This window comes from Microcaecilia unicolor, chromosome 10 (genome assembly GCF_901765095.1).
Source record: "Microcaecilia unicolor chromosome 10, aMicUni1.1, whole genome shotgun sequence".
NCBI classification, from domain to species: domain Eukaryota; kingdom Metazoa; phylum Chordata; class Amphibia; order Gymnophiona; family Siphonopidae; genus Microcaecilia; species Microcaecilia unicolor.
Genome location: NC_044040.1, coordinates 60,670,491 through 60,696,993, shown reverse-complemented (window position 1 = coordinate 60,696,993; position 26,503 = coordinate 60,670,491). Strand labels below are relative to the sequence as shown.

General features: G+C 42.3%; 1 protein-coding gene across 1 annotated transcript in view; it reads right to left on the bottom strand.

Moving 5' to 3' along the window:
• The window catches only part of DOCK4 (dedicator of cytokinesis 4), a 798,954-nt gene that overhangs the window by 471,078 nt on the left and 301,373 nt on the right, over nt 1-26,503 (bottom strand). Inside the window, 2 exon segments of the mRNA XM_030215964.1 lie at nt 14,478-14,640; nt 21,745-21,869. Coding sequence (XP_030071824.1) covers nt 14,478-14,640; nt 21,745-21,869 — 288 coding nt within the window.

Below are 26,503 nucleotides of genomic sequence, written 5' to 3'. Positions count from 1 at the left end.
CTGTGGTTGATGTTATTCATGATTTCATTTAGATCATGTTTGAACGGGATGTAGATCGTGACGTCATCTGCGTATATGTATGGATTAAGGCCTTGGTTAGATAACGATTTGGCCAAAGGTGTCATCATTAGGTTAAAGAGAGTCGGTGATAGTGGTGATCCTTGGGGAACTCCACACTCAGGTTTCCATGGAGCTAATGTATTCGAATTAGATTTCACTTGATATGTTCTTGCGGTTAGGAAACCTCTAAACCAGTTAAGAACATATCCTCCAACTCCGAAGTATTCTAAGATGTTTAATAGTATTCTGTGGTTCACCATGTCGAATGCACTGGACATGCCAAACTGCAGGAGAAGTATACTGTTGCCCGTTGCAATTACTTGTTTAAATTTAGTTAGAAGAGTAGTTAGTACTGTTTCGGTGCTGTGGTGGAACCGAAATCCTGATGGAGAATGATGAAGAATAGAGAATTTGTTTAGGTAGTCATTGAGTTGTTTATTTACCATACCTTCCATTAATTTGGTTACCAAAGGGATAGAAGCTACTGTACTGTACTGTAATCTCCTCTACCTTGGCTGTACTGAAAAAATTCAAAAATGAAAACAAACATTGCAGAATACAGCTGCAAAGCTATTATTCAATGCTTGAAAGTTTGAGAGGATCACTCTCTTGTTCAGGGCCGTGCTAACACGGTAAGCCAGGTAAGCACGGCAGGGGGGCGCCGATCTCAGGAGGGCGCCACCGCGCCATGCTTACCCATCGCTTACCTCAGCTCCTCCGAGTCTTGTTCTCATCTCAATCTGTGCAGATATTGGAAGAAGGCTATTTCAGAGGTGGTGAACCTGGCAGAAATGCGGAGAATCTCTGCATCGCAGCACTGTACTTCCTAATGCTGACACCAGAAGGAAGGAGCACAGTTTACTCCTACGGTGTTGGGTGGGGGTTGCTTTCAGTTGAAAGCAGCTTCTGTTTTAGTGAACGAGTTCCATTTGTCACAGCCAGACTTTGCACCTTGTCTGAGGAAGTGCCAAAAACGTTGCAGGCTTCCCGGGCCGGAGAAAGGTCGGACCAAGCCCTTTCCTTTGTCCTAGTTAACATTTCTAAAGCGCTACCCTGCAGCTACTTACTTTCCTTTCCACTTCGTTCCTGCTGCTGAGCTGTAGGGAGGCTCCATCTGGAGCAGTGAGAAAAGCAAAGCGAAAAACAAAACAACCCTATAGTTTCGGTCGGCTGAGAAGTTGATTGAATTTTGCTTGTGTGACATGTAATGAACGAGGCATGTAACGCAGTCATGTCCTGGAATGGACAGAGAAAAGTCTGCAAATTGCACCTTTCCTAAGCATCCAGCACTTCTCATTTGCTTCCTCAATCTCTCTTCTCAAGTCAGTGATGAGATGTGCTTGCAGGGAACCTGAGAGGATCTGAAATGTGCCTGGGACTCTTGTGGGCCCTGGAACTAGATTTAGATCACTGTAGGATTTCACATAGGCCACAAACAAGCATCAAACGCTGCCATGACTATCACAGTTTTATAATTGCACAGACAGGATGCACAGAATTTACATTCTTTCATGGTATATAATTCTTCAGTTTAAAGCTTCAGTTTCACAAGGGTTTTTAAGAAAGGGAAGGGAAATTGGACTTATATACCGCCTTTATGAGGTTTTTGTAACTACATTCAAAGCGGTTTACATATATTCAGGTACTTATTTTGTACCAGGGGCAATGGAGGGTTAAGTGAAGAGGTGCACGGGATATAGAGCAAGAAATGAAGAAGAACGGAGGAAAGTAAAGAAATAAATGGAAAGGAAGCCCTGGAAACGGAGTTAAGAGGACAGATAGCAGCAGAATCAGATACTGGACCAGCATGATCAGAAAAAGAATGTCAGCAGACAACAAAGGTAGAAAAAAAACATTTTATTTTCATTTTAGTGTTTGGAATATGTCCACTTTGAGAATTTACATCTGCTATCTTATTTTCCAACGTATAGCAATTTGTTTCTAAGAATATTGCTGACAATTCCTGTCAGTGTGGCAAGTGGTGAGCGATCATTTTCACGGGGGGGGGGGGGGGGGGCGCCAACTGATAGTCTGCAGGGGGGCACCAGAGACCCTAGGCACGGCCCTGTTCTTGTTCACAGAATTACATTGGCTTCTTATATATATACCTGCTGCTGCTTTAAGTTCTGTATGATGATATTTAGAAATATATTTGGTTTAGCTCCAGGTTATATGAATCAATTCATAATATATCCTCCCCCAAACAGGACCTTAAAAAATCTTTACTTCTTTATTTTCATATCAAGTTGCAAAATGCTGGAATTCTTTAACTTTTGAAATTAGATCAGAGAAACTCATTATCTAAGGCTCAGGAAGAAACTGAAAACCCTTGTATTTAAGAAATTTCTAAATAGAAATTTCTATAGACTACACTAAAATGTTTTTTTAAGCTGTGTGTGGTATTTTTTTAAATTACTAGAAATGGCTAGATCTTATTGTAATCCACACCGGGCTATTTAAAGTTAGTTGTAGAATATAAAAACATGCAATGTATTGCATTATATCTCAAAATGTTTCCTTTTTTATTGCTATGGATAGTTGTGTAAATAGAAATAGAAATTTTGGTAGGACCATCATCCCAATAGTGGTTATTCGCCCCTACCAGGATAATAAGGATTGCCACTTCTCTAGATCAGCTTTAATATTTTCAGTAAGCTTGTTATTGTTTAATTTAAACAAATCTTCCAATCAACTGGAGAAGTTAATTCCTAAGGGGTGCTCACCGCAGCTTTAAAAAACTTACCGTGGACTGCACTGAGGCATCTCACAGTAAGTTTCAAATGTGCGTTCATTACTCATGTGTTAAAAAATATTTTAGTTTTTTTGGCTGAGGGAGCGTGTCTGGGAATGGAGAGTGGGTGTTTCTATGCTAATCAGTTAGCACATCGGCATTGCCGCATGCTGATTAGCATTTGAGCCCTTACCACCTATAAAATAAGTGACAGTAAAGGCTCAAATGCTAATTTTTGTTAATGGCCATAGGGTAGTGGCAACATTAGCGCAAGACCATTAATTCAGAAAATAGAAAATGGACCAACTTCCGGCTGCAGTAGAAATGATCTTAGCGCAAGGGAAAATCCTGCGTAAGGGCGCACTAAGGCTACTTTGTACCGCAGCTTTGTAAAAGGACCCCTTAGTATCTTATTGTCCCCTGCCACACTTTAAAAGAAGAGTCAGCACCTAATTCTGTCTTAACTAAGTTAAATGCCACAGACTCTCTGTTAGGCTTATCCCCCCCCCCCCCCAAATCTTTGAATTTCTGGTTCCTTCAAAAACATAAGGGTGTCATCAGCATATAAGAACACATTATTTTCCTGTCAGTCTATGACTATTGACTTAATCTGGGTGTTTGCACCAATTCTAGCTACCAATAGGTCCAAGGTCAAAGCAAAAAGTAACGGAGACACTGGATACCCTTGCCATGACCCACTTCTCACATGTCCTACATCCCAGGTCCTACATCTGACCTAATACTATTTACCAGAGATGGGTAGTAATGAAGTACTTAAGTACAATTGTAAGTACTTTTACTTATAACTAGTTACATTTTTTTGCAATACTTTTTACTTGTAATGAGTTACATTTAAGGTGTACTTTTGTAACAAAGTACAAATTTGGAAAGTAGTTTTAAAAATATATATTTTCCATCTCTCTTCTTCTTCCTCTCTACAGGCTTTCCACAAGATATCAGACGTGGCCTGCAGCTGATTGAGCCTGATCTTCCGGTCCCAAAAACAGCAGAGCTGGGACTGGACGTTCGGCCCCAATCATATGCAAATCAGGGTCTGACATCACCTGGAGATCCTACTCCCTGCCCTCTACACCTGCCCAGAACAGCTGTTCATTGGCTATTACTTTGTTGTTATCAGACTCTGCTGTCTCCCCAGCCTAAAATGCACCTTCACTGTGTTTGACAAGGTACCTTATGAAAGGCTACAGAGGAAATTGGAGGGTAATGGGATAGGAGGACAAGTCCTATTGTGGATTAAAAACTGGTTGAAGGCTAGGAAACAGAGAGTGGGGTTAAATGGGCAGTATTCACAATGGAGAAGGGTAGTTAGTGGGGTTCCTCAGGGGTCTGTGCTAGGACTGCTGCTTTTTAATATATTTATAAATGATTTAGAGATGGGAGTAACTAGCGAGGTAATTAAATTTGCTGATGACACAAAGTTATTCAAAGTCGTTAACTCGCGACAGGATTGTGAAAAATTACAGAAGGACCTTACGAGACTGGGAGGCTAAATGGCAGATGACGTTTAATGTGAGCAAGTGCAAGGTGATGCATGTGGGAAAAAAGAACCCGAATTATAGCTACGTCATGCAAGGTTCCACGTTAGGAGTTACGGACCAAGAAAGGGATCTAGGTGTCGTCGTTGATAATACACTGAAACCTTCTGCTCAGTGTGCTGCTGCGGCTAGGAAAGCGAATAGAATGTTGGGTATTATTAGGAGAGCTATGGAAAACAGGTGTGAGGATGTTATAATGCCGTTATATCGCTCCATGGTGCAACCGCACCTTGAGTATTCTGTTCAATTCTGATTGCCGCATCTCAAGAAAGATATAGTGGAACTGGAAAAGGTGCAGCGAAGGGCAACTAAAATGATAGCGGGGATGGGACGACTTCCCTATGAAGAAAGACTAAGGAGGCTAGGGCTTTTCAGCTTGGAGAAGAGACGGCTGAGGGGAGACATGATAGAGGTGTATAAAATAATGAGTGGAGTGGAACAGGTGGATGTGAAGCGTCTGTTCATGCTTTCCAAAAATAAAAGGACTAGGGGACATGCGATGAAACTACAGTGTAGTAAATTTAAAACAAGTCGGAGAAAATGTTTCTTCACCCAATGCGTAATTAAACTCTGGAATTCGTTGCCGGAGAACGTGGTGAAGGCAGTTAGCTTGGCAGAGTTTAAAAAGGGGTTAGACGGTTTCCTAAAGGACAAGTCCATAAACCGCTACTAAATGGACTTGGGAAAAATCCACAATTCCAGGAATAACATGTATAGAATGTTTGTACGTTTGGGAAGCTTGCCAGGTGCCCTTGGCCTGGATTGGCCGCTGTCGTGGACAGGATGCTGGGCTCGATGGACCCTTGGTCTTTTCCCAGTGTGGCATTACTTATGTACTTATATATATGTTCTAGCAGGGTCCACTCCCTTTCCCGTCCCATCCACCATGGCCCTGCAGCACAGTTTGCTCCCCCCTCCTGTTGCACCTCTGCCGAACTCACGCAAAAAAAAACTACCAAGGAAGATGTGTGGGACCTGGCTCTCTGCAGCACTGCTAGTGCTTCCTGAGCCAGGCCCACCTCTTCTGATGAAAACTTCTGGGACAGGCACACAAAGCACTAGAAGCACACTGCAGAGAACCGGGCCCCATGTGTCTTCCATGGTAGTTAATAGCGGGGACCCAGTAGAGGTGCATGAGAAGGAGGGTGTGCTGCAGGGCCCCAGTGGATGGGAGGGGGCAGAAAGCAAGAGAAATTATGGAAAACCTGATGGATGGAGAGAGAAAATGACAGAGATGGGGCGGTATGGGATAAAATGGGGGAGAGACAGAGGCTACGGACTGGGGAGAGAGAAATTGGGCAAGACTGGATGGGAGAGGAGGGAGGGGGAGAGAGAGTGACAGAGTGTCAGACCTGTGAGTTCTTGTACCAAGTAGAGCGCTACCGAGCCCGGTACTCGGACCAGGTTCTGCTTGGCAGCCGGACAACTGCGGGTTTCACCTGCGCTGACCGCAGTTCCCCAGAGGTTGAGCCCCTAGGTGCGAGCGGCCTGCAGGGCTTAAGAGATGGAGCAGGAAGCGGGGTGATGAACGCGACAGCCAGACAGGCAGCAGGCAAGACAGTGATCCAGGTACAAGCAAAGTCAATAGGCAGGCAGCAGGTCAAGAGAGTAATCCAGGTACAGGCAGAGACAGTAGGCAGGCAGCAGACACGAGAGTAATCCAGGTACAGGCAGCGTCAGCAACGAAGAACAAAGTAGAGGAGAAGCACACTACTGAGCAAGTAACACCTACCAAAGTATCTTCCAATACCGCAAAAAAGGAAAGAGGAAGAAAAGAGAAAACCAGAGAATCAAATGCAACAAGCTTCCGGATTATAAAATTTGACTGCATTCCTGGAGCAATCCTTAACTGAAATCCACACTCGTTCTACGCTGTTGGTTTCTTTAGTCTTCGAGCAAGACTTGAAATCAATAATGAAGTTATATTTTAAAAATGCTTTAAAAGAATTCTTGGGCGCACAAATCTGGATTTACCCGGATGTTACAAGAGCAACTCAGGAAAAATGGAGAAAGTTTCTTGCATTAAGAGAAGATACTAAAGCACTGGGGGCCAGTTTTTTACTGGCATACCCGTGCAAATGTATGATAAGATATGTGGGTAACAAATATGTTTTCTATGAACCGGATCAGCTGAAAAGCTTTATTGCTTTAAAGAAAATTACCAAATGACTTTCGGGACTAGTGTGGAGTAAAGTAATTGTAAAATAGCCCGTGGTTTGGGTCCAGGCCTTATTGCCTATTATGAACTAATATGATATGTGTTCTCCTCAACTTTACTGACCCCTCTCCCCTCTAAATTAGTGGTCTAAGAAAAGAGGAATATTTACTTTAGAATATTTTTTTGTTATTTCAGATAATATCTCTGTTTCTTGTACAAGATATATCTTGTGAATAAGGTTTGAAATATTATCAAACATATAAATGGCGAGTGACCGACTCACTCGCAAATGCGCAGTAGAGACTTCCCTCTCTGTCCCGCCCCCGCGTCAATATGTGATGACGGGGGGGGGGGCGGGACAGAGAGGGAAACTGCGCCGCCGAGGTTGCTGCCGCCACCCCTCCACCCGGCCCGGGCCCTCTCTTCCCTTCTGAACTTACACATCCATTCGCCGAACGCAGCAACGCACATCAGCTGAGCTGCACTGAGCCCTTCCTTCTTTGCCTGTGGCCCCGCCCTCCTGTGACGTAACGTCAGCGAGGGCGGGACACACACAGGCAGAGAAGGAAGGGGCAGCTCAGCTGATGTGCGTTGCTGCGTTCGGCGAATGGATGTGTAAGTTCAGAAGGGAAGAGAGGGCCCGGGCCAGGTGGAGGGGTGGCGGCAGCGGCGGCGACTTCGAGGGGGGGGAAGTGGTGGCGACTTCGCGGGGGGGGGAGGGGAGCGGTGGTGACCGCGGGGGTAGGAAAACCTCAATACCAGCCCATTTTTACGGGCTCAACGGCTAGTAAATAAATAAATTAAAAAAATAAAATCAACATATGAAAAATAGTTAAAAAAATAAAACCATGAAAATAAATGAATGCGTAAAAGGGTCATACACATGAACACAAATGCATAAATAAGCAAATGAACAAACACATGGATAATTAGCACCTTGATTATAAATATAAATTAATGTATATAACTTAAATGTACGAATAGATACATAAAAACAAGCTAAATAACCACTAAAAATATATAGCAAATCTCAATGAACTATAAAATAAACTATATGATGCATTAAAAAAGCTGAAGCCATATCTACAAATATAAGGAACAACAAATGTCATATAAAATGCAATGTAAAAGAAAAGAACATACCAAAAAAAAAAAAAAAACACAGGATGATGTTACAATAAAAGCAACTTCAGGCTAGGAAGTTAAACAGAACAGCCTGTATATGGTGTTAAAAAAGAAAAGTAAGTGATAGAAAAGAGGTTAACGCAGGAATTAATAACAGTGAGGTGTATTTTCAAAGCACTAAGACTTACAAAGTTACGAGGAGGCATATTTTCAAAGCACTTAGACTTACAAAGTTCCATAGTAACCTACAGAACTCTGTAAGTAAGAACAGAGGGGCATTTTCGATAGAACGTGTAAATCAGAATGTGGACATTTTACAAAAACGTCCAAATTCTGAACATGAAAAAAGGTCATTTTCGAAAAAGATAGACGTCTTATCTTTTGTGTTCGAAAATGCTATTGACATCTTGTGACATTTTGTGATTTGGACGTCCTTTTTATTGGTCCATTTTCAAATAAAAAAAATGACCAAATGCAAAGTATCCAAAACAGAGGAGGAGTGGCTTAATGGTTATTGTGACGGGCTTTGATCCTGACAACATGGGTTCAATTCCCACTGCTGCACTTTGTGACCTTGGGCAAGTCAAATGCACAAGGGGCATTTATGGATATGACATCTACATATGAATTTGGACATTTATTGTAAAATGTCCAAAATCAGAACAGGAAAGGTCATTTTCTACAAAAAAAAAGTCTATCTTTTCCTTTTGAAAATGTTGTTTGGAAAAATGTTTTGTGATTTGGATGTTTGATTTTTTGGTCCATTTTCAAACAAATACATCCAAATGCAAAAAGTGCAAAATACACAAGAAGATCCACAATAAAGTGAAACCATTCACATGTTCTAAGTGTGGTAAAAGCTTTGGTTGTAATGTAAATATCAAAGTTTATCAGAAAGTCCACACGGGAGACAAACCATTTGCATGGTCAGAAGGTAAACCTCACAATGCACCAGAGAATACACACAGGAGTGAAATCATTTACATGTCCTGAGTGTGGTAAAAGCTTTGGTTGGAAAGAAAGCCTCACATGGCATCAGAGAATCCACACAGGGATGAAACCATTTACATGCACTGAGGAAGTAAAAGCTTCAGTTGCATTGGGACAGATAATTAGGGAATGTACACTCTTGCTATGAAGTATGGAAAAATAGCACTCTGGTATTTAGATATATGTAATGAGACCTCCTTTTCATCTATAGATCTGAAATCAAAGCCCAAATCTACTGATAAACAATAGACACAAGGCTCCGATGTTATTAAAAAAAAAATAGAAAGCTTGGCATCAGGTAGAATAGTAGAAAAGTGACATCCCAGGAAAGCAATAGGGCATCCTTGGGGGCACTGCAGTGAACTTTATAAAATGCTCCCAGGTACACATCTCACCATTGCGCTCTTACCTTGTCTGCTGAGCCTCACAAAACCCACCCAAAACCCACTACCCCCAACTACCATAGCCTTTACAGGTGAAGGATTCACCAATATGTGGGTACAGTGGGTTTCTGGTGGGATTTGGAGGACTCACAGTTTCCGCCATAAGTGTAACATGTAGGGGGGAGGGGTAGAAGCCTGGGTCCACCTGTCTGCAATGCACTGCACCACTACTAGACTACTCCAGGGACCTGCATGTTATTCTAATGGACCTGAGTATAACATCTGAGGCTGGCAAGTAATATTTCTAATCACATTTTTTAGGGTGGGAGGGGGATAGTGACCACTGGGGGAGTAAGGGGAGGTGATCCTTGATACCCTCCAGTGGTCATCTGGTCATTTGGGGCACCTCTTGTGTGGAGTAGAGGAGCAATCTAGTAGTTAATGCAGCAGACTTTGATCCTGGGGAAGTGGGTTCAATTTCCACTATAGCTACTGTATTCATTATAAAAATAGGTCTAGCTCAAAACATCTAAGTTTTAGTCTTGGACACTTTTGTTTTGTTCCATTATGGCTGAAAGACGTCTGAGTCTTGGGAACTGCCAAGTCCCACCTTGAACACACCCCTGGCATGCCCCCTTGAGATTTAGACGTCCTTCTGACGGACTTCAGAGAAAAATGTCTAAAAAGAGGTTTCAAAAATACTGATTTGGACTTTTTTGTGAGATAAACGTCCAAATACAGACTTATATCACTTTTTGGATGTTTTTCTCTTTTTAAAATGAGTCTGATAGTAACCTATGGAACTCTGTAAGTCTCAGTGCTTTGAAAATGAGCCCCAGTGTCTATTAAGACATACAGTGGGGAAGAAAAAAAATAAAAAATGAAATTGAAAAGGAGGGCAGCTAATTAGTTGTATGTTATAGAACCAAAATCAACCACTTCTCAGTCAAAAAGTACTTAATTTAATGATGACAACAATCACTGAACCATAAAAATGATAGGAAAACATCAAAGAAGCTGAACACGTGAGTAAACTTGCTACCATAAAAGTAAGTTTAGAAGGCACACTGAAATATGCAACAAGCACATATTTTTTCTCAACTTTCTTGGTTCGTTTTAGAGCAGGTTCCCAGTTTCTTTCAAGGAGACAAACAGTATGCTTAGCATTGTGGGAACAGTTTTGGATTTACCAGCCACTATCCCTTGTACTGGATGGTCTCAATGACAATATTGAATGGGCAGCTACCATTTAGCACATTTTTGCATAGGTTCTTGCTGTTTACTTTCATTGGCTGTTTTAATCGATTTCCATGGCGTGCAAGCAAGCTTGTTCACCATTATTGGCAGCTTTTGAGCAACAGCTTTTGACTGTTCCTCCCTTGCTCCGGCATTTTGTGAAAGTAGACTGCCCTGAGGAAGCAACAGAATGTGGTACCCTGTCAGGCAGTACCTAATGCTTGGAATGTTAAGCAGTGAACAAAATTTAATTAAATTGTTTGCTGGTTGAATTATTGTGGAATTGGAACAAACATTACTGAAATAAGCTTAAGGTGGGCAGCATTTGATTTATATGGACTTTAGAATGAATCTGCGCTTATTACACTTAAGCGGTGTTATTTAGCACACTAAAGGGAAAGGACTATGATGTTAAGGAGCTTACTATGACTAGCCATAAAATTGGTATATTCATATGTTTATGCTGTGAGGTATCTGTAGAATAGCTCCTTTAACTGAATATCCTCTCTCATACTTACTATATTATTAGGGTTAGTACAATTGGGTTCACTATTACGATGCGACAAAGAGAAGCAGATGAGGAGCCAGCTTCTCCTGCTGCGGCTGTTCCGGAGGGGAGTTTGAGCTGCCTGGGAGATGAGAATTTTCGGCCCCCGATCTCAGCCTTCAGTCACAAGAAGTTCAGTGATGCAGTTGCTTGGTGCAGAGAGGGAAATTCCAGTGTTGGAGGTTGGCGATCTAGTTCGGGCGGGACCGGCTGCACATACAGAACAAGAGAATGGTTCTGAGACTGTAGCTTCAGTCTTAGAGGGAACCTGACCAATAACAGGAAAAGCACTAGAGACTTCGATGACATCTTTTACTCAGGTGCTATCAGCAGAATCTTCTGCTCCACTGCAAAGACCAACAGTCGTTACCCTGGATTCTTTGTGGAATGTGTTGGTAAGATTTGATTCTTCTGTAGCTGCTTGTTCTACTGACTTAAAAACACTTGCAAAAGAACTGCAAAACAAAACTCAGGTAACTGAGCAACAATTAGATACACAGAAGGGGAAAACTGATTCACTGGAAAGAGAAGTGGAAAATATGAAGTCAGTCAATAACACTTTAATTAAGGATAAGACTCAATCAAATAGAAGGGTTGAGGTTTTGGAAAATACCAGACGTCTTAATCTCAGGATCTTGAATTTTCCTAAAGTCCAAGATATGACACCATTGGATCTTTTTTAGAAATATTCGACTGAGAATTTGAAGATTTCATCAGAGTTACTACCACCTATAGCTAGAGCTTATTATATACCTTCCAAGTCTGGAATACGGCTTCAGAGTGAAAATTTGGGAAATGTATCTGTGGAAGTAGCCAATTCTAATGTGGTGACTGGATAAGCCTCTGGTCCTTTGGTGGTAGAGAAAGCAACCTTACTGGTTACTCTGGTTTTTGAATAGGACTTGGATATGATACTTCGTCTCTATTTTTGCAACATGCTGACTTTATTTTGGGGACATAAAATTTGGATTTTTCCTGGTCTAACGAGATCAACTCAAGAGCATAGAAAATGTTTCTTAGCTATGAGGGCAGAGACGCGAAGCCTCGATGCTTCATTTTTTTCTTAGATATCTCTGTAAGTGTATAGTGAAATACTTCGGTAATTCCTATACATTCTTTGTCCCAGATCAGTTGAGACCCTTTTTAGATGCTAAAAAATCTTTGATTCCAATTACTTTCACAATTGTGTCCAATGTAGGTGACCATGGCTGAATTAAGATATGGTTTGTCTTATGATGTTATTGACTCATATTTCTTTGTAACAAGATTATATTGCTTGTTCTATTATGAAAAATTGCAATAAATAAAATAGTTTTAAAAAACCAGGTTGTGTTCACTATTGGGTGGGTTTTTATTTTGTAATCTAGTTGCTGCATTTTCGGTAGCTTGGAATGCTCTAATCGATCCAGCAGAGCAACAAAATCAACACACATATAGACAATACATCCATCTTTCTAATATTTAACAAAGGCAAGCACAATCTGCACATCCTCTATCCATGATATCTTTCTTTCTGGTCACAATGGATATCCCAAAACACCTTCAAGGACTAGTTTTCTACTTCTTACCTACCTATCACATCACTCCTAAAGTTAAACCATGTCTTTACTGCTTTATGAAATGTTAAATAAATAAACTCCAGAGTTTGAATTCCAGTCTGTATGTGAATGGAAGCAGGATAAAGAAACTCCATGAAGCTTAAATCATAAAACCACAGATAAGGCAGGTGGCAACTCCTCATACAGTAAAGTAGTGGAGAATGGCATATCAAAGACAGTAAGAGAGAAAGAAGGGAGAACAATTACATATATGTAGAACAAGATAGAATGTTACCACTAGCTGCAGAGCCAGAGAGCAAGATGGCGCCTCCCGAAGTTAAGTTGGGCATGCAGATGGTAGCGGAAATGCAGGTACTACTGCAGGACATACAAAAATCTAAAAATGAAAGTGTTGCCAAGGTACTAGAAGAATTTGAAGAGAAATTTGAAAGTGTGTTAAAGACTGGTGGAGGTGGAGGAAACAGTAAGATTGCTGGAGGATTAGCAGCCTTAGGAATCAGAGGAGGCACAGAAACTTTAAACAATGCTGGACTGGTTGAAGGAGAATGTGGAGGATCAAGAGACTAGAGACCTTAGAGCTAATATTTGTATATTTGGTGTGTCAGAATAGCCTGATGCCGTGAATTTGTGAGGAGTCTACTGAACAGATACTTCCCTTCGGATGTGGTGAACCCAAGCTATAAGACTAAGAGGGCACAAAGAGAAAGCTGCTCCAAATGTGGAGTATCCTATGACTGTTGAGGTACCACAAAAAAAAAGCAAGTCAGTACACAGGCAAGATGAGTGCTATCCAGTCTTTTGAATTGAGTGTCCCATGAATGATTATCTCCCAGTTGGTGAGATGCTACATGTGTGTGCTTGATGCAAAGAGCTCCTAAGTCTCTGAGAATAAGTCTGTTCTCTTGATGCTAGAGTGGCAGACTTGGAGGAGCTGAGGGAGAGAGAGAGGTAAATAGAGACCTACAGGGACATTGTACAGAAGTCCCACCTCTAGTCTGGAAGTCCCACCTCTAGTCTGGCAGCCCCTGTGCTGCCCTGGAGGAAGGAGATCTCCTAAAAGGACAGCATCACCCTAGTGAAGTAGGAAGTACTCCTGTAGCCAGGACATGCCCAGCAGGGGATACACTATCCTCTCGCAGCAAGGATATGTCTCCAACAGCTTTTGCCCAGGCAGGAAGGGTTAGAACAGCTGCTATAGTTGGTGATTCGATCATTAGGCACGTAGATAGCTGGTGGACGTCAGGATCGCCTTGTCACTTGCCTGCCTGGTGCGAAGGTGGCGGACCTCACATGACATAGGAAATGTGGGATGGGGTTTTTTGAAGCCAAATTTAGGCTCTTAGGTAGAAAGCTGAAGTCCAGATCCTCCAGGGTAGCATTTTCAGAAATGATCTCCGTTTCACACGCAGGACACAAGAGGCAGGCAGAGCTCTGAAGTCTCAATGCATGGTTGAGACGATAGTGCAGGGATGACAGTTTTAGATTTGTAAGGAACTGGGCAACACTCCAGGAAAGGGGGAGCCTGCTCTGAAAGGGCGGACTCCACCTTAACTGGGATGGTACCAGGCAGCCAGCACTAACTTTTAAAATGTAAAACAGCTTTTAAACTTAAATTGGGGAGGAGGGGAGGAGCTGACAGTCGCCCAGGAGCACAAGGTTCAGGGAGGAGTATCCTTGAAAGATACTATTGAAACAGGACATAGACAGGACAGGACAATAGAGAGGTTTCAACAGTGGTGAAAGAAAGCCAGGTTTGTTTAAGGACAGAGTAAGGTAAAGGATGACATTACTCCCGTCAACTTCTAAGCAACTTGTAGATGCAAAGAAAAACACAATTTGAAGTGCCTGTATGCAAATGCTAGAAGCCTAAAAAATAAGACAAAAAAGGGATATTTGCTTATATTTTTTTGCTTAATGACATTTATTGCTGTCTATTCAAGAGGACTAACATAGCTATTTTATCTTAGATATGTAAGAAATGTCTTGTTGGTAAAGGACATGGATTTCTAGCAGTCACTGAAAGGAAAGAATTTATTTTTTTTTCAAAAACTTGTCATATGTTTAGGCATTATTAGCTATTACATTTTTCAGATGTAAAACCATCCCTGCAATAAAACAGAAGCAGCTCTTACTGGAACAATGGCGGAATTCAAAGCGAACATGTGCTCCCTTGAATATATCCACAGGAATAGGAAGCTTCAGCAGCTCAGCCCATCTGGGACTATTATTATGATAAAGCACAAAAGAATGGAACTCGCTTGCTGGTGGTTCTCCTGAGCCAAATGAGATAAAATCCTAATGATGAAAACCAAAAACAAACAAACAAAAAACAAAAACAAAATAAGGTTAAAAGGAATTGAATGCTATATTTATTTTACACATATTGTATTCTCACATCTCCAGAAATGTAGTTGTGCAACATTTGCTTGCTATTATTTTTGTTACACAGGCAACTTCTGGCAATTGATACAGTCCTCCTTTTAATTTATAACTTCCAACAGAACACTTTGTACTATCCCACTGGGTACTCTATGTAGGTTATACAGATCATTTACCACTTAGCACAGTCTTATTAGGCACATTTTATAAAAAGCATTATACAAATGTATTGAGGGTCACTGTATCTGTCTGTGCATCTGAACACTTCTGTTTGTTTGCACATACACAAAAAGATATGTATAAAGTAAAGAACATTAAATAAGCCGGTAGGGAAACAAGTAGAAGAGCAGAGGAAGATCTCACCCCTCTACTAGTTAAAGATTTACTAACATATACGGCAGCAAAAATGGAAGAGCCAACAGAGATTTCTACTCCTCTACTGGCTGAAGATTCACACAGAACCATGGTGGCAAAGGTACTTGGTACCAGTGAGGGTTCTCAATCCCCACTGGTACAAGAAGAATAAGAATTAACTCTTTACCTCGGAATCTTCATTTTTAATCCCTTATGTGGACCAGGTGCATAAGAAAAGCTTAAAACGCTTAATAGCAAAATCATCTACTGCTCTTGCAGGGACAGTCTGTAATAAGAGCTATGGGATCTTAGAATTTCTACCTCAAGACTTACCCCTGCAGCAGAAGATGATGAGAGTACTTAAGCACTTCTCCTGTTTCCTATTTCACTGAGATGGGGGTTCAAAAGGAAGAGCTGAAGACAGTAGGTGAACACCCTCTCACCCTCATACATCCATGCTTCTTCAACACCCAAATCTCCCCAGACAACACACTTAACAACTACTGCAGACACATACTCTCCCACACAAACATAGTTCCAGTCAAACCTTACTTCCCACACATACAGCTAAGCCCACTTCATAGAGAGAAATATACCCACTGCAATACACATACCTCCCCACCCATACACCCTCTGCCAGTCTTTTGACACAAAGATCACCATTTTCACCAAATATGTCCACCATCACCTACTTATTTTTGAATTTCTATACTACTTCTCTAGTAACAGCTCATAAGTTTACAACATATCAAAACTACAATAATTACACAAACATAAAAAATGCTCAAATAATAAAACTGATGCAAAAACATTGAATATATTCCACCAATAAAAATCACACAAAAATTAATCAAGTAAATAAAATAGTAGGGCTGAAGCACCAAAATCATTGAAAGATCTATGATAAATTTCATACTGGTGCTCATTTTCAAGGCATATAGAATCACAAAGCTATATAGAAACATATGCAACTTTGTAAGTCTATGTGCTTTGAAAATGAGCCTTTTTATTTACTAAAAGCAGCAATGAACAGACAGGTTTTTACTACCTTCCTAAAAAGAAATAAATTTGACATAAGGTGAATCTTTCTAAGAAGTGAGTTTCGTATAGTCAGAGCAGCATAGGAGAATGAAGTGCCTTTGAGTATAAGTTTAACTTCCTTCAGTGAAGGAATCTGAAGGGCCTCATTCACTTTGAGTGATTTACCTTTCAAAGTGTCAGCATTAAACAACCAATTTAAATCTGTTACACGATTTACATGTGTATCTTTAAAAGACCACACTGAATGATACAGTAGATATCTTGTTTTCTCTCTCCATCTAGATGCACTTGAGGAAGACAGGAACTCTACATATTCTACTCTCCTCCACTCACCCCAGTTCGCAGATTACATATAAGCAGTTCAGCAAAGTTATGTCAATAATAACAAAGGGGAACAGTATAATTAAAAACTATGTAACATTTAGTCATTCTTTAGGAACTAGTTTTCTCAGCTAGCTCTTACTTTGGGCAGACAACTGACTAATTCTTTTGCTAGTTTGCCTTTTCTGGGTAGGGTTTTTTTTTTTTTGAGTAATATAGTTCTAGTTGGCTGAGGGATGGAAAGGAAGCCTCTTCCAAATCTGGAAATCAGCTATGGGACATTTTGCAGCAGCAGTTTTCTATTGCCTCCTGATACCTGAAATGTATCACCCCAGCAACATGACTATTGGGCTCATTTTCAAAAGAGATGGATGTCCAAAAAGTGATATAAATCGGCATTTTGACGTCCATGTCACAGAAACGTCCAAATGGGTATAATTGAAACTGCATTTTGGACATCTTTCTCAGAAGTCCGTCGGAAGGACATCCAAATCTCAAGGGGGCGTATCGGAGGTGTGTTTAAGGCGGGACTTGGGCATTTCTAAGACTTGGACATCTTTGAGGAATAATGGAACAAAGCAAAAACGTCCAGCACTAAAACTTCGACGTTTTGAGATGGACCTGTTTTTATTATGTTATTATGAATAAGGCACAAAAAGGTCCCCCAAATGACCAGATGACCACTGGAGGGAATCAGGGATGACCTCCCCTTACTCTCCCAGTGGTCACTAACCCCCTCCCACCCCCAAAAAGTGTGTTGAAGAATATTACTTGCCAGACTCTATGCCAGCCTCAGATGTCATATTCAGGTCCATGACAGCAGCATGCAGGTCCCTGAAATAGTTTAGTGGACTTCAGACAGGTGGACCCAGGTCCATACCTCCACTACCTGTTACACTTGTGCAGGAAACTGTGAGCCCTCCAAAACCCACCAGAAACCCACTATACCCACATATAGGTGCCACCTTCACCCATAAGGGCTATGGTAGTGGTGTACAGTTGGGGGTAGTGGGTTTTGGGGGGCTCAGCACACAAGTTAAGGGAGCTGAGTACCTGGAAGCATTGTATGAAGTCCACTGCAACATAGTAACATGACGGCACAAAAACACCTTTACGGTCCATCCAGTCTGCCCAACAAGATAAACTCATATGTGCTACTTTTTATTTGTACCTGTCCTCTTCAGGGCACAGACTGTATAAGTCTGCCCCGCACTATCCCCGCCTCCCAACCACCAGCCCCACCTCCCACCAGTTGGCTCTGGCACAGACCGTATAAGTCTGCCCATCATTACCCCCGCCTCCCACCACCGGCTCTGGCACAGACCGTATAAGTCTGCCCATCACTATTCCCTCCTCTAAACCACCAGTCCAGCCATCCACCAATAGCTCTGGCACAGACCGTATAAATCTGCCCAGCACTAGCCCCGCCTCCCACCACCGGCTCTGCCACCCAATCTTGGCTAAGCTCCTGAGGATCTATTCCTTCTGAACAGGATTCCTTTATGTTTATCCCACGCATGTTTGAATTCTGTTACTGTTTTCATCTCCACCACCTCACTCGGGAGGGCATTCCAAGTATCTACCACTCTCTCCGTGAAAAAATACTTCCTGACATTTTTCTTGAGTCTGCCCCCCCTTCAATCTCATTTCATGTCCTCTAGTTCTACTGCCTTCCCGTCTACAGAAAAGGTTCGTTTGCGGATTAATACCTTTCAAATATCTGAACGTCTGTATCATATCACCCCTGTTTCTCCTTTCCTCCAGGGTATACATGTTCAGGTCAGCAAGTCTCTCCTCATACATCTTGTAACGCAAATCCCATACCATTCTTGTAGCTTTTCTTTGCACTGCTTCAATTCTTTTTACATCCTTAGCGAGATACAGCCTCTAAAACTGAACACAATACTCCAGGTGGGGTCTCACCAACGACTTATACAGGGGCATTAAAACCTCTTTTCTTCTGCCGGTCACACCTCTCTCTATACAGCCTAGCAACCTTCTAGCTATGGCCACCGCCTTGTCACACTGTTTTGTCGCCTTCAGATCCTCAGATACTATCCCCCCAAGATCCCTCTCCCCATCCGTACATATCAGACTCTCACCGCCTAACAAATACGTCTCCCGTGGATATCTACTCCCTAAGTGCATCACTTTGCATTTCTTCGCATTGAATTTTAATTGCCAAACCTTAGACCATTCTTCTAGCTTCCACAGATCCTTTTTCATGTTTTCCACTCCCTCCGGGGTGTCCACTCTGTTACAAATCTTAGTATCATCCGCAAAAAGGCAAACTTTACCTTCTAACCCTTCGGCAATGTCACTCACAAATATATTGAACAGCACCGTTCCCTGAGTCACTCCACTACTCACCTTTCCCTCATCCGAGCGAATTCCATTAACCACCACCCTCTGGCGTCTGTCCGTCAACCAGTTCCTAATCCAGTTCACCACGTTGGGTCCTATCTTCAGCCTATCAAGTTAATTCAAGAGCCTCCTGTGGGGAACCGTGTCAAAAGCTTTGCTGAAATCTAAGTACATTACGTCTATAGCACGTCCCTGATTCAATTCTCCGGTCACCCAGTCAAAGAATTCAATGAGATTCATTTGGCACGATTTACCTTTGGTAAAACCATGTTGTCTCGGATCTTGCAACTTATTGGCTTCCAGGAAATTCACTATCCTTTCCTTCAGCATCGCTTCCATTACTTTTCCAATAACCATAATGAGGCTTACAGGCCGGGAGTTTCCAGCTTCTTCCCTATCACCACTGCCGTTCTCCAATCCCACGGAACCTCTCCTGTCTCCAAGGATTTATTAAACAAATCTTTAAGAGGACCCACCAGAACCTCTCTGAGCTCCCTCAATATCCTTGGGTGGATCCCGTCCAGTCCCACGGCTTTGTCCACCTTTAGATTTTCAAGTTGTTCATACATACTCTCTTCCGTGAACGGTGCTCTATCCACTCCATTCTCATTTGTGCTTTTGCCAGTCAATCGCGGTCCTTCTCCAGGATTTTCTTCTGTGAAAACAGAAGAAAAGTATCCATTTAGCAAATTTGCTTTTTCTTCATCATTATCTACGTAGAGGTTTGCAGCATCTTTCAGTCTCACAATTCCCTTTTTAGTCTTCCTCCTTTCACTAATATACCTGAAGAAATTTTTGTCACCATTTGTTCTTCTGCTTTCGCCAGACATCTCTCTCTCTTGGCTTCTTTCAGTTTCATCCAGTATTCCTCCCCATGTTCCTCTTCTTGAGTTTTTCTGTATTTCAGGAACACCAACTCTTTAGCCTTTATTTTCTCAGCCACTTGCTTGGAGAACCATATCGGTTTCCTCTTTTTTTTTTTTGCTTTTATTTACTCTCCTAACATAAAGGTTTGTGGCCATATTTACACCTTCTTTCAGCCTGGACCACAGTCCTTCCACTTCTCGTTCACCCTCCCAGCCCATCAGCTACTTCCTCAGGTATTCCCCCATTTTACTAAAGTCAGCATGCTTGAAATCCAGGACTTTGAGTTCTGAGTGGCCGCCCTCCACTTCAGTTGTCATATCAAACCAAACTGTTTGATGGTCACTGCTGCCCAGGTGGACACCCACTCGGACATTTGACACACTATCCCCTTTTGTGAGCACCAGATCCAGCTTCGCTCCCTCCCTCGTGGGTTCCGTCACCATTTGTCTGAGCAGAGCACTTTGAAAAGCATCCACGATCTCTCTACTTCTTTCCGATTCCGCAGATGGAACCTTCCAATCTACATCCGGCAGACTGAAATCTCCCAGCACCTCTCTCTTCTTTCCCAACTTTTGAATATCTGCGATCAGATCTTTATCTAGTTCCTCCAATTGTGTCGGGGGTTTGTAGACAACACCCACGTGGACAGAGGTTCTACCATCTCTTTTTAAGGTGATCCATATCACTTCTTCCTTTCCCCAGGTCCCTGTCATTTCAGTCACTGCGATATCATTTCTCACATAAAGAGCTACTCCTCCACCTTTACAACCATCTCTATCCTTCCTAAATAGATTATAGCCTGGTATGTTTGCATCCCATTCGTGGGAACCATTGAGCCACGTCTCCGTGATTGCAACAACGTCTAAGCCTGCCTCCAACATCACGTCTTGAAGGTCATGAACTTTATTGCTTAGACTGCGAGCATTTGTGGTCATCGCTTTCCATCTACATTTCCTGGTATGTGTTTAAAAATTTGTGATTTGGGGTTGTCTTTCCTCTTTGGGTACCTTCATATCTTTTTGTTCCACCTTCATTGCTTTTTCTTCCGCCTCAGTTCTATTTTCAGGAACATCACAGTGCTGAAATGGAGCAAAAGAATTCTGTTGGGCAACATCTGTGAGGGTGGATGCTTCTGTGTCACATAATGAAGTCTGCCTGAGCCTACCGTGAACCATCTATTCTTAGGTGGTTTTATCCTTTGAGGCAGTGGTGAGAATTTGGTATGATTCTGTGTAGTATGATTGGTGTGCAGTCCTAGAAGCTGCTTTAAGTGCATTCAATTCCTGCTTTACTTTACTGAGCTCCTGTTTTAAACTAGCGAGCTGAAGACAGATAGGCAAGCTTTAAGTCTCCAGATGATTGGCCTTGAAACTAAAGCACAACAATTATTACAGAGAATAAAAGTCATCTTGATTGGTTGAAAAATGGGGATGAACAGGTGTACTATGATGGGGTTGTAATTAGGGTGGAGTTAATTAGTGATAAGTAGTGTATGTAGGAAAGCTATTTAGGAAATGACAGTCTTGGAGTGGCTGGGTTGAGGGGCAGGGTGGGTGGGCTTAAGCTTAAGACCTATGGAGTGTGTTTGCTGTAACCTATCTCTAGAGCTGTATTGAAATGCACCAGAAATGCCCAAAACCACAGAAATAATGTCAGAATTAAGTCTTATCTGTGTGCGTCCCACTCCTCAGGCAGAAACTGAGAGCTTGAGGAATGCACTCACCAGCAGATGCTTAGTCCACACCTATGCTTTACAACCAGGTGGGGGAGGGTGGGCTCCACACTCTAAGGAAACAGACAAAAGATCTAATACAACTTTAAAGCATTCTAATACAATGTGACCGCAGTCAGCCATATAGTTACCATTTGCATTAACAAAAAGATGGCAGTACAGATATGCCTTATATTCTCAAAAACCATCAGCTTTCTGTTGACAAAGTGTGCATGGAATGTGTTAAATCTTTTTTTGTGTGTGTGATAGTCAATAGTATGAATTTCCAGTAAAATGAAAATAAGCTTCTAATTGCTAATCAAGGAAATTAAAATATCTATATAGCAGTAAGATGTACTTGCCTTTAAGCATTGGCCTGCAGAGTCCAAAATGCACATTGTCACTTCCACATTTCTGGCCACACTCTTTCCTCCTTTCTCAAACTCTCCTCTTTCTACAGTAATGTACAGATCATTTCTCATGTCACCTGTGTAAGAATAGAGAATCAAATAAACAGACAAACCATTACATTAAAACATCAGAACCTTCTGTAATAGCTCATAAAACCAAAACAGGAACAAAGGGGTCCCATCTCAGTGCAGCGCTTCAAAATAATCAATGAAATACACTTTCTGACGGCAAAACATTTCTAGTGATCTTCCTACATTGCTCTCCAACTATTTTATAGCACTTTTAATTTTTGGACACTTGAATTGATTGATTTGCCTGTGGATTGATTATCTTGCTTCAAATGATTTCTACAAAAAGAGTATGCCTGCTTTATACATCCCGTGGAGGGGCATAATCGAATGGGGCGCCCAAGCTTTCCTGAGGGCGTCCTCGCAGGACGTCCCAGTGAAGGAGCGGAGAAACCCGTATTATCGAAACAAGATGAGCGACCATCTTTCGTTTCGATAATACGGTCAGGGACGCCCAAATCTCAACATTTAGGTCGACCTTAGAGATGGTCAACCTAAATGTTGAGATGGTTGACCTTAGAGATGGTCGTCACCTGGTTTTCGGCGATAATGGAAACTGAGGACGCCCATCTCAAAAACGACCAAATCCAACTCATTTGGTCGTGGGAGGAGCCAGCATTCATAGTGCACTAGTCCCCCTGACATGCCAGGATACCAACCGGGCACCCTAGTGGGCACTGCAGTGGACTAACTGATGCACTAACTGAACGGAAAAAGCCCTTCCCTTACCAATCCCTTAGCAATTCGGAAAGGAACAGGCATGCATGAAGGAAATCGCATGCAAATGAGCTGCTCACCGTTAGCTCATTTGCACATGATTTCCTTCCTAAGGAGGGGAAGCCAGTGCAGAGTAGCCAAGCATTATGCTTGGCTGCTCTGCGCATGTGAAAGACGGCTTCACCTCCATCTGCTCGCCGTAACAGAAACCTGGCTCTGCCCTGATGACTCTGCTTCAGTCGCAGCCCTGTGCCATGGCGGTTATCTATTTTCACATACTCCTCGCCCTGCTGGCCGTGGGGGCGGTGTTGGACTACTTCTCTCTCCCTCCTCCAGATTTCAACCCCTTCTTCCACCTCAATCTCACTGTTTTTCCTCCTTTGAAGTCCACTCTATCCGCCTTTTCTCTCCTCTGCCTCTTCGAATAACGGTCATTTATCGTCCCCCTGATAAGTCCCTTTCATCCTTTCTCAGTGACTTTGACGCCTGGCTTGCCTTCTTCCATGATCCTTCCTCCCCCTCTCTAATCCTTGGTGACTTTAATATTCCTGCTAATGATCCTTCCAACTCTTATATTTCCAAGTTACTCGCTTTAACGTCCTCCTTTAATCTCCAACTATGCTCCACCTCCCCCACTCATCAAAATGGTCACTGTCTTGATCTCATCTTCTCCTCCAACTGTTCACCCTCTAGTTTCCTTGCCTCTGATCTTCCCTCCTCTGATCACCATCTTATAACTTTCACACTTAAATCTCCTCCCTCCCAGTCCCGTCCTATCTTATCTAATTTATCAAGGAATCTTCACGATATCGACCCTTCATCTCTAGTCTCCCATGTTTCAAACCTCCTCTCTACTATGGCACCATCCACGTCTGTCAACGAGGCTGTTTCTTCTTACAACAATACTCTATCCTCTGCCTTAGACACTCTTGCACCTTTGATGACCCACCCTGTAAGGCATACAAAACCCCAACCTTGGCTGACTTCTAACATCCGCTACCTACGTTCCTGTACCCGCTCCGCCGAACACCTCTGGCGGAAATCTCGGGCCCTTGCTGATTTCTTACACTTTAAGTTCATGCTGACCTCCTTCCAATCTGCTCTTTTACGTGCCAAACAGGATTATTATATCCAACTGACCAACTCTCTTGGCTCTAATCCTCGTCTTCTCTTCACCACATTGAACTCTCTCCTCAAGGTGCCCCCTCCTCCAACTCCCCCTTCATTATCTCCTCAGACCCTTGCTGAATTCTTTCATAACAAGGTTCAAAAGATAAACCTTGCTTTCTCTACCTCACCACCTCTCCCTCTACTAGTCCGTTCCCCTCTCTCTCCTTCCCCTCATTCCCTTTCCTCCTTTCCTGAAGTTACTATTGAGGAAACTACACTTCTCCTTTCTTCCTCAAAATGTACCACCTGTTCCTCTGATCCCATTCCCACCCACCTTCTTAATGCCATCTCTCCTGCTCTTATTCCTTTTATCTGTCACATTCTCAACCTCTCACTTTCCACTGCGACTGTCCCTGCTGCCTTTAAACATGCTGTGGTCACACCTCTCCTTAAGAAGCCTTCACTCGACCCTACTTGTCCCTCTAATTACCGACCCATCTCCCTCCTTCCTTTTCTCTTCAAATTACTTGAGCGTGCTGTTCACTGCCGCTGCCTTGATTTTCTCTCCTCATATGCTATTCTTGACCCACTACAATCTGGTTTTTGCCCTCTCCACTCAACCGAAACTGTGCTTACTAAAGTCTCCAATGACCTATTACTGGCTAAATCCACAGGTCAATATTCCATCCTCATTCTTCTTGATCTTTCCGCTGCTTTTGACACTGTCGATCACAGCATACTTCTCGATACCCTGTCCTCACTTGGATTCCAGGGCTCTGTCCTTTCCTGGTTCTCTTCCTACCTCTCCCTCCGCACCTTTAGTGTTCACTCTGGTGGATCCTCTTCTACTTCTATCCCTCTGCCTGTCGGCGTACCTCAGGGTTCTGTTCTTGGTCCCCTCCTTTTTTCTATCTACACTTCTTCCCTTGGTTCATTAATCTCATCCCATGGCTTTTCCTACCATCTCTATGCTGATGACTCCCAAATCTACCTTTCTACCCCTGATATCTCACCTTGCATCCAAACCAAAGTTTCAGCGTGCTTGTCTGACATTGCTGTCTGGATGTCTCAACGCCACCTGAAATTAAACATGACCAAAACCGAGCTTCTCATTTTCCCCCCCAAACCCACCTCCCCGCTCCCCCCATTTTCTATTTCTGTTGATGGCTCTCTCATTCTCCCTGTCTCATCAGCTCGAAACCTTGGGGTCATCTTTGACTCTTCTCTCTCCTTCTCTGCTCATATCCAGCAGATTGCCAAGACCCGTCGTTTCTTTCTTTACAACGTCCGTAAAATCCGCCCCTTTCTTTCCGAGCACTCTACCAAAACCCTCATCCACACCCTTCTCACCTCTCGTTTAGACTACTGCAATCTGCTTCTTGCTGGCCTCCCACTTAGTCACCTCTCCCCTCTCCAGTCGGTTCAAAACTCTGCTGCCCGTCTCATCTTCCGCCAGGGTCGCTTTACTCATACTACCCCTCTCCTCAAGACCCTTCACCGGCTCCCTATCCGTTTTCGCATCCTGTTCAAACTTCTTCTACTAACCTATAAATGTACTCACTCTGCTGCTCCCCAGTATCTCTCCACACTCGTCCTTCCCTACACCCCTTCCCGTGCACTCCGCTCCATGGATAAATCCTTCTTATCTGTTCCCTTCTCCACTACTGCCAACTCCAGACTTCGCGCCTTCTGTCTCGCTGCACCCTACGCCTGGAATAAACTTCCTGAGCCCCTACGTCTTGCCCCATCCTTGGCCACCTTTAAATCTAGACTGAAAGCCCACCTCTTTAACATTGCTTTTGACTCGTAACCACTTGTAACCACTCGCCTCTACCTACCCTCCTCTCTTCCTTCCCGTTCACATTAATTGATTTGATTTGCTTACTTTATTTATTTTTTGTCTATTAGATTGTAAGCTCTTTGAGCAGGGACTGTCTTTCTTCTATGTTTGTGCAGCGCTGCATATGCCTTGTAGCGCTATAGAAATGCTAAATAGTAGTAGTAGTAGTAACCTTTGGATGTTACAAATTTATTGGAAACATCCGATACTGAACAAGCAACTGCGGCAACTTTGGTAGTCGCAGTTGCCTTATTGCCAGACAAGCAATGGCTGTTCAAAATGTTTTTCAGACATAAAGACAAATTGTTTCTGGGATTAAAAATATCATTATTTCCAGATGTTTCGAAAGAAACACAAAAAAACCGCAAACAATTTCTATTATTAAAACCAGAAGTATTGCAGCTAGGCGCTATATTTTATTTACGATTTCCTTGCAAGTGTATATTATGTTATAAGTCACATAAATATGTTTTTGTAGACCCATCATAATTGACAGCATTTGTAACATCTAAAAGAAGTGAAGGAGCTATATAGAAATAACCTTGTTAAAGTTTCCTGGATGCTATATTTACCTAAAGAATTTTTTTCTTTCTTATTTTGTAATCCTCCTTATGATGGATATCTCTACTTAAAGTGGACTTGAGTGTTTAATTAATGGAATGTATATTATTTTCCTTTGCTAATGTGCAATTATGACACTTTCTAATCAAGTGTGACTTCTTGTAAAATTGTATATGTATTAAAAAAAAAGTGAAGCCAACAAACTTTTTGTAAGGAAAGTAAATAAAAGTAAGAGGAAAACAAAAATGAGGATGTTATAATGCCTTTGTATCTCTCCATGGTGTGACTGCACCTCGAATACTGCATGCAATTCTGGTCACTGCATCTCAAAAAAGATACTGTATAGTGGAATTAGAAAAGGTACAGAGAAGGGCAACGAAAATGATAAAATGGGATGACTTTCCTATGAGGAAA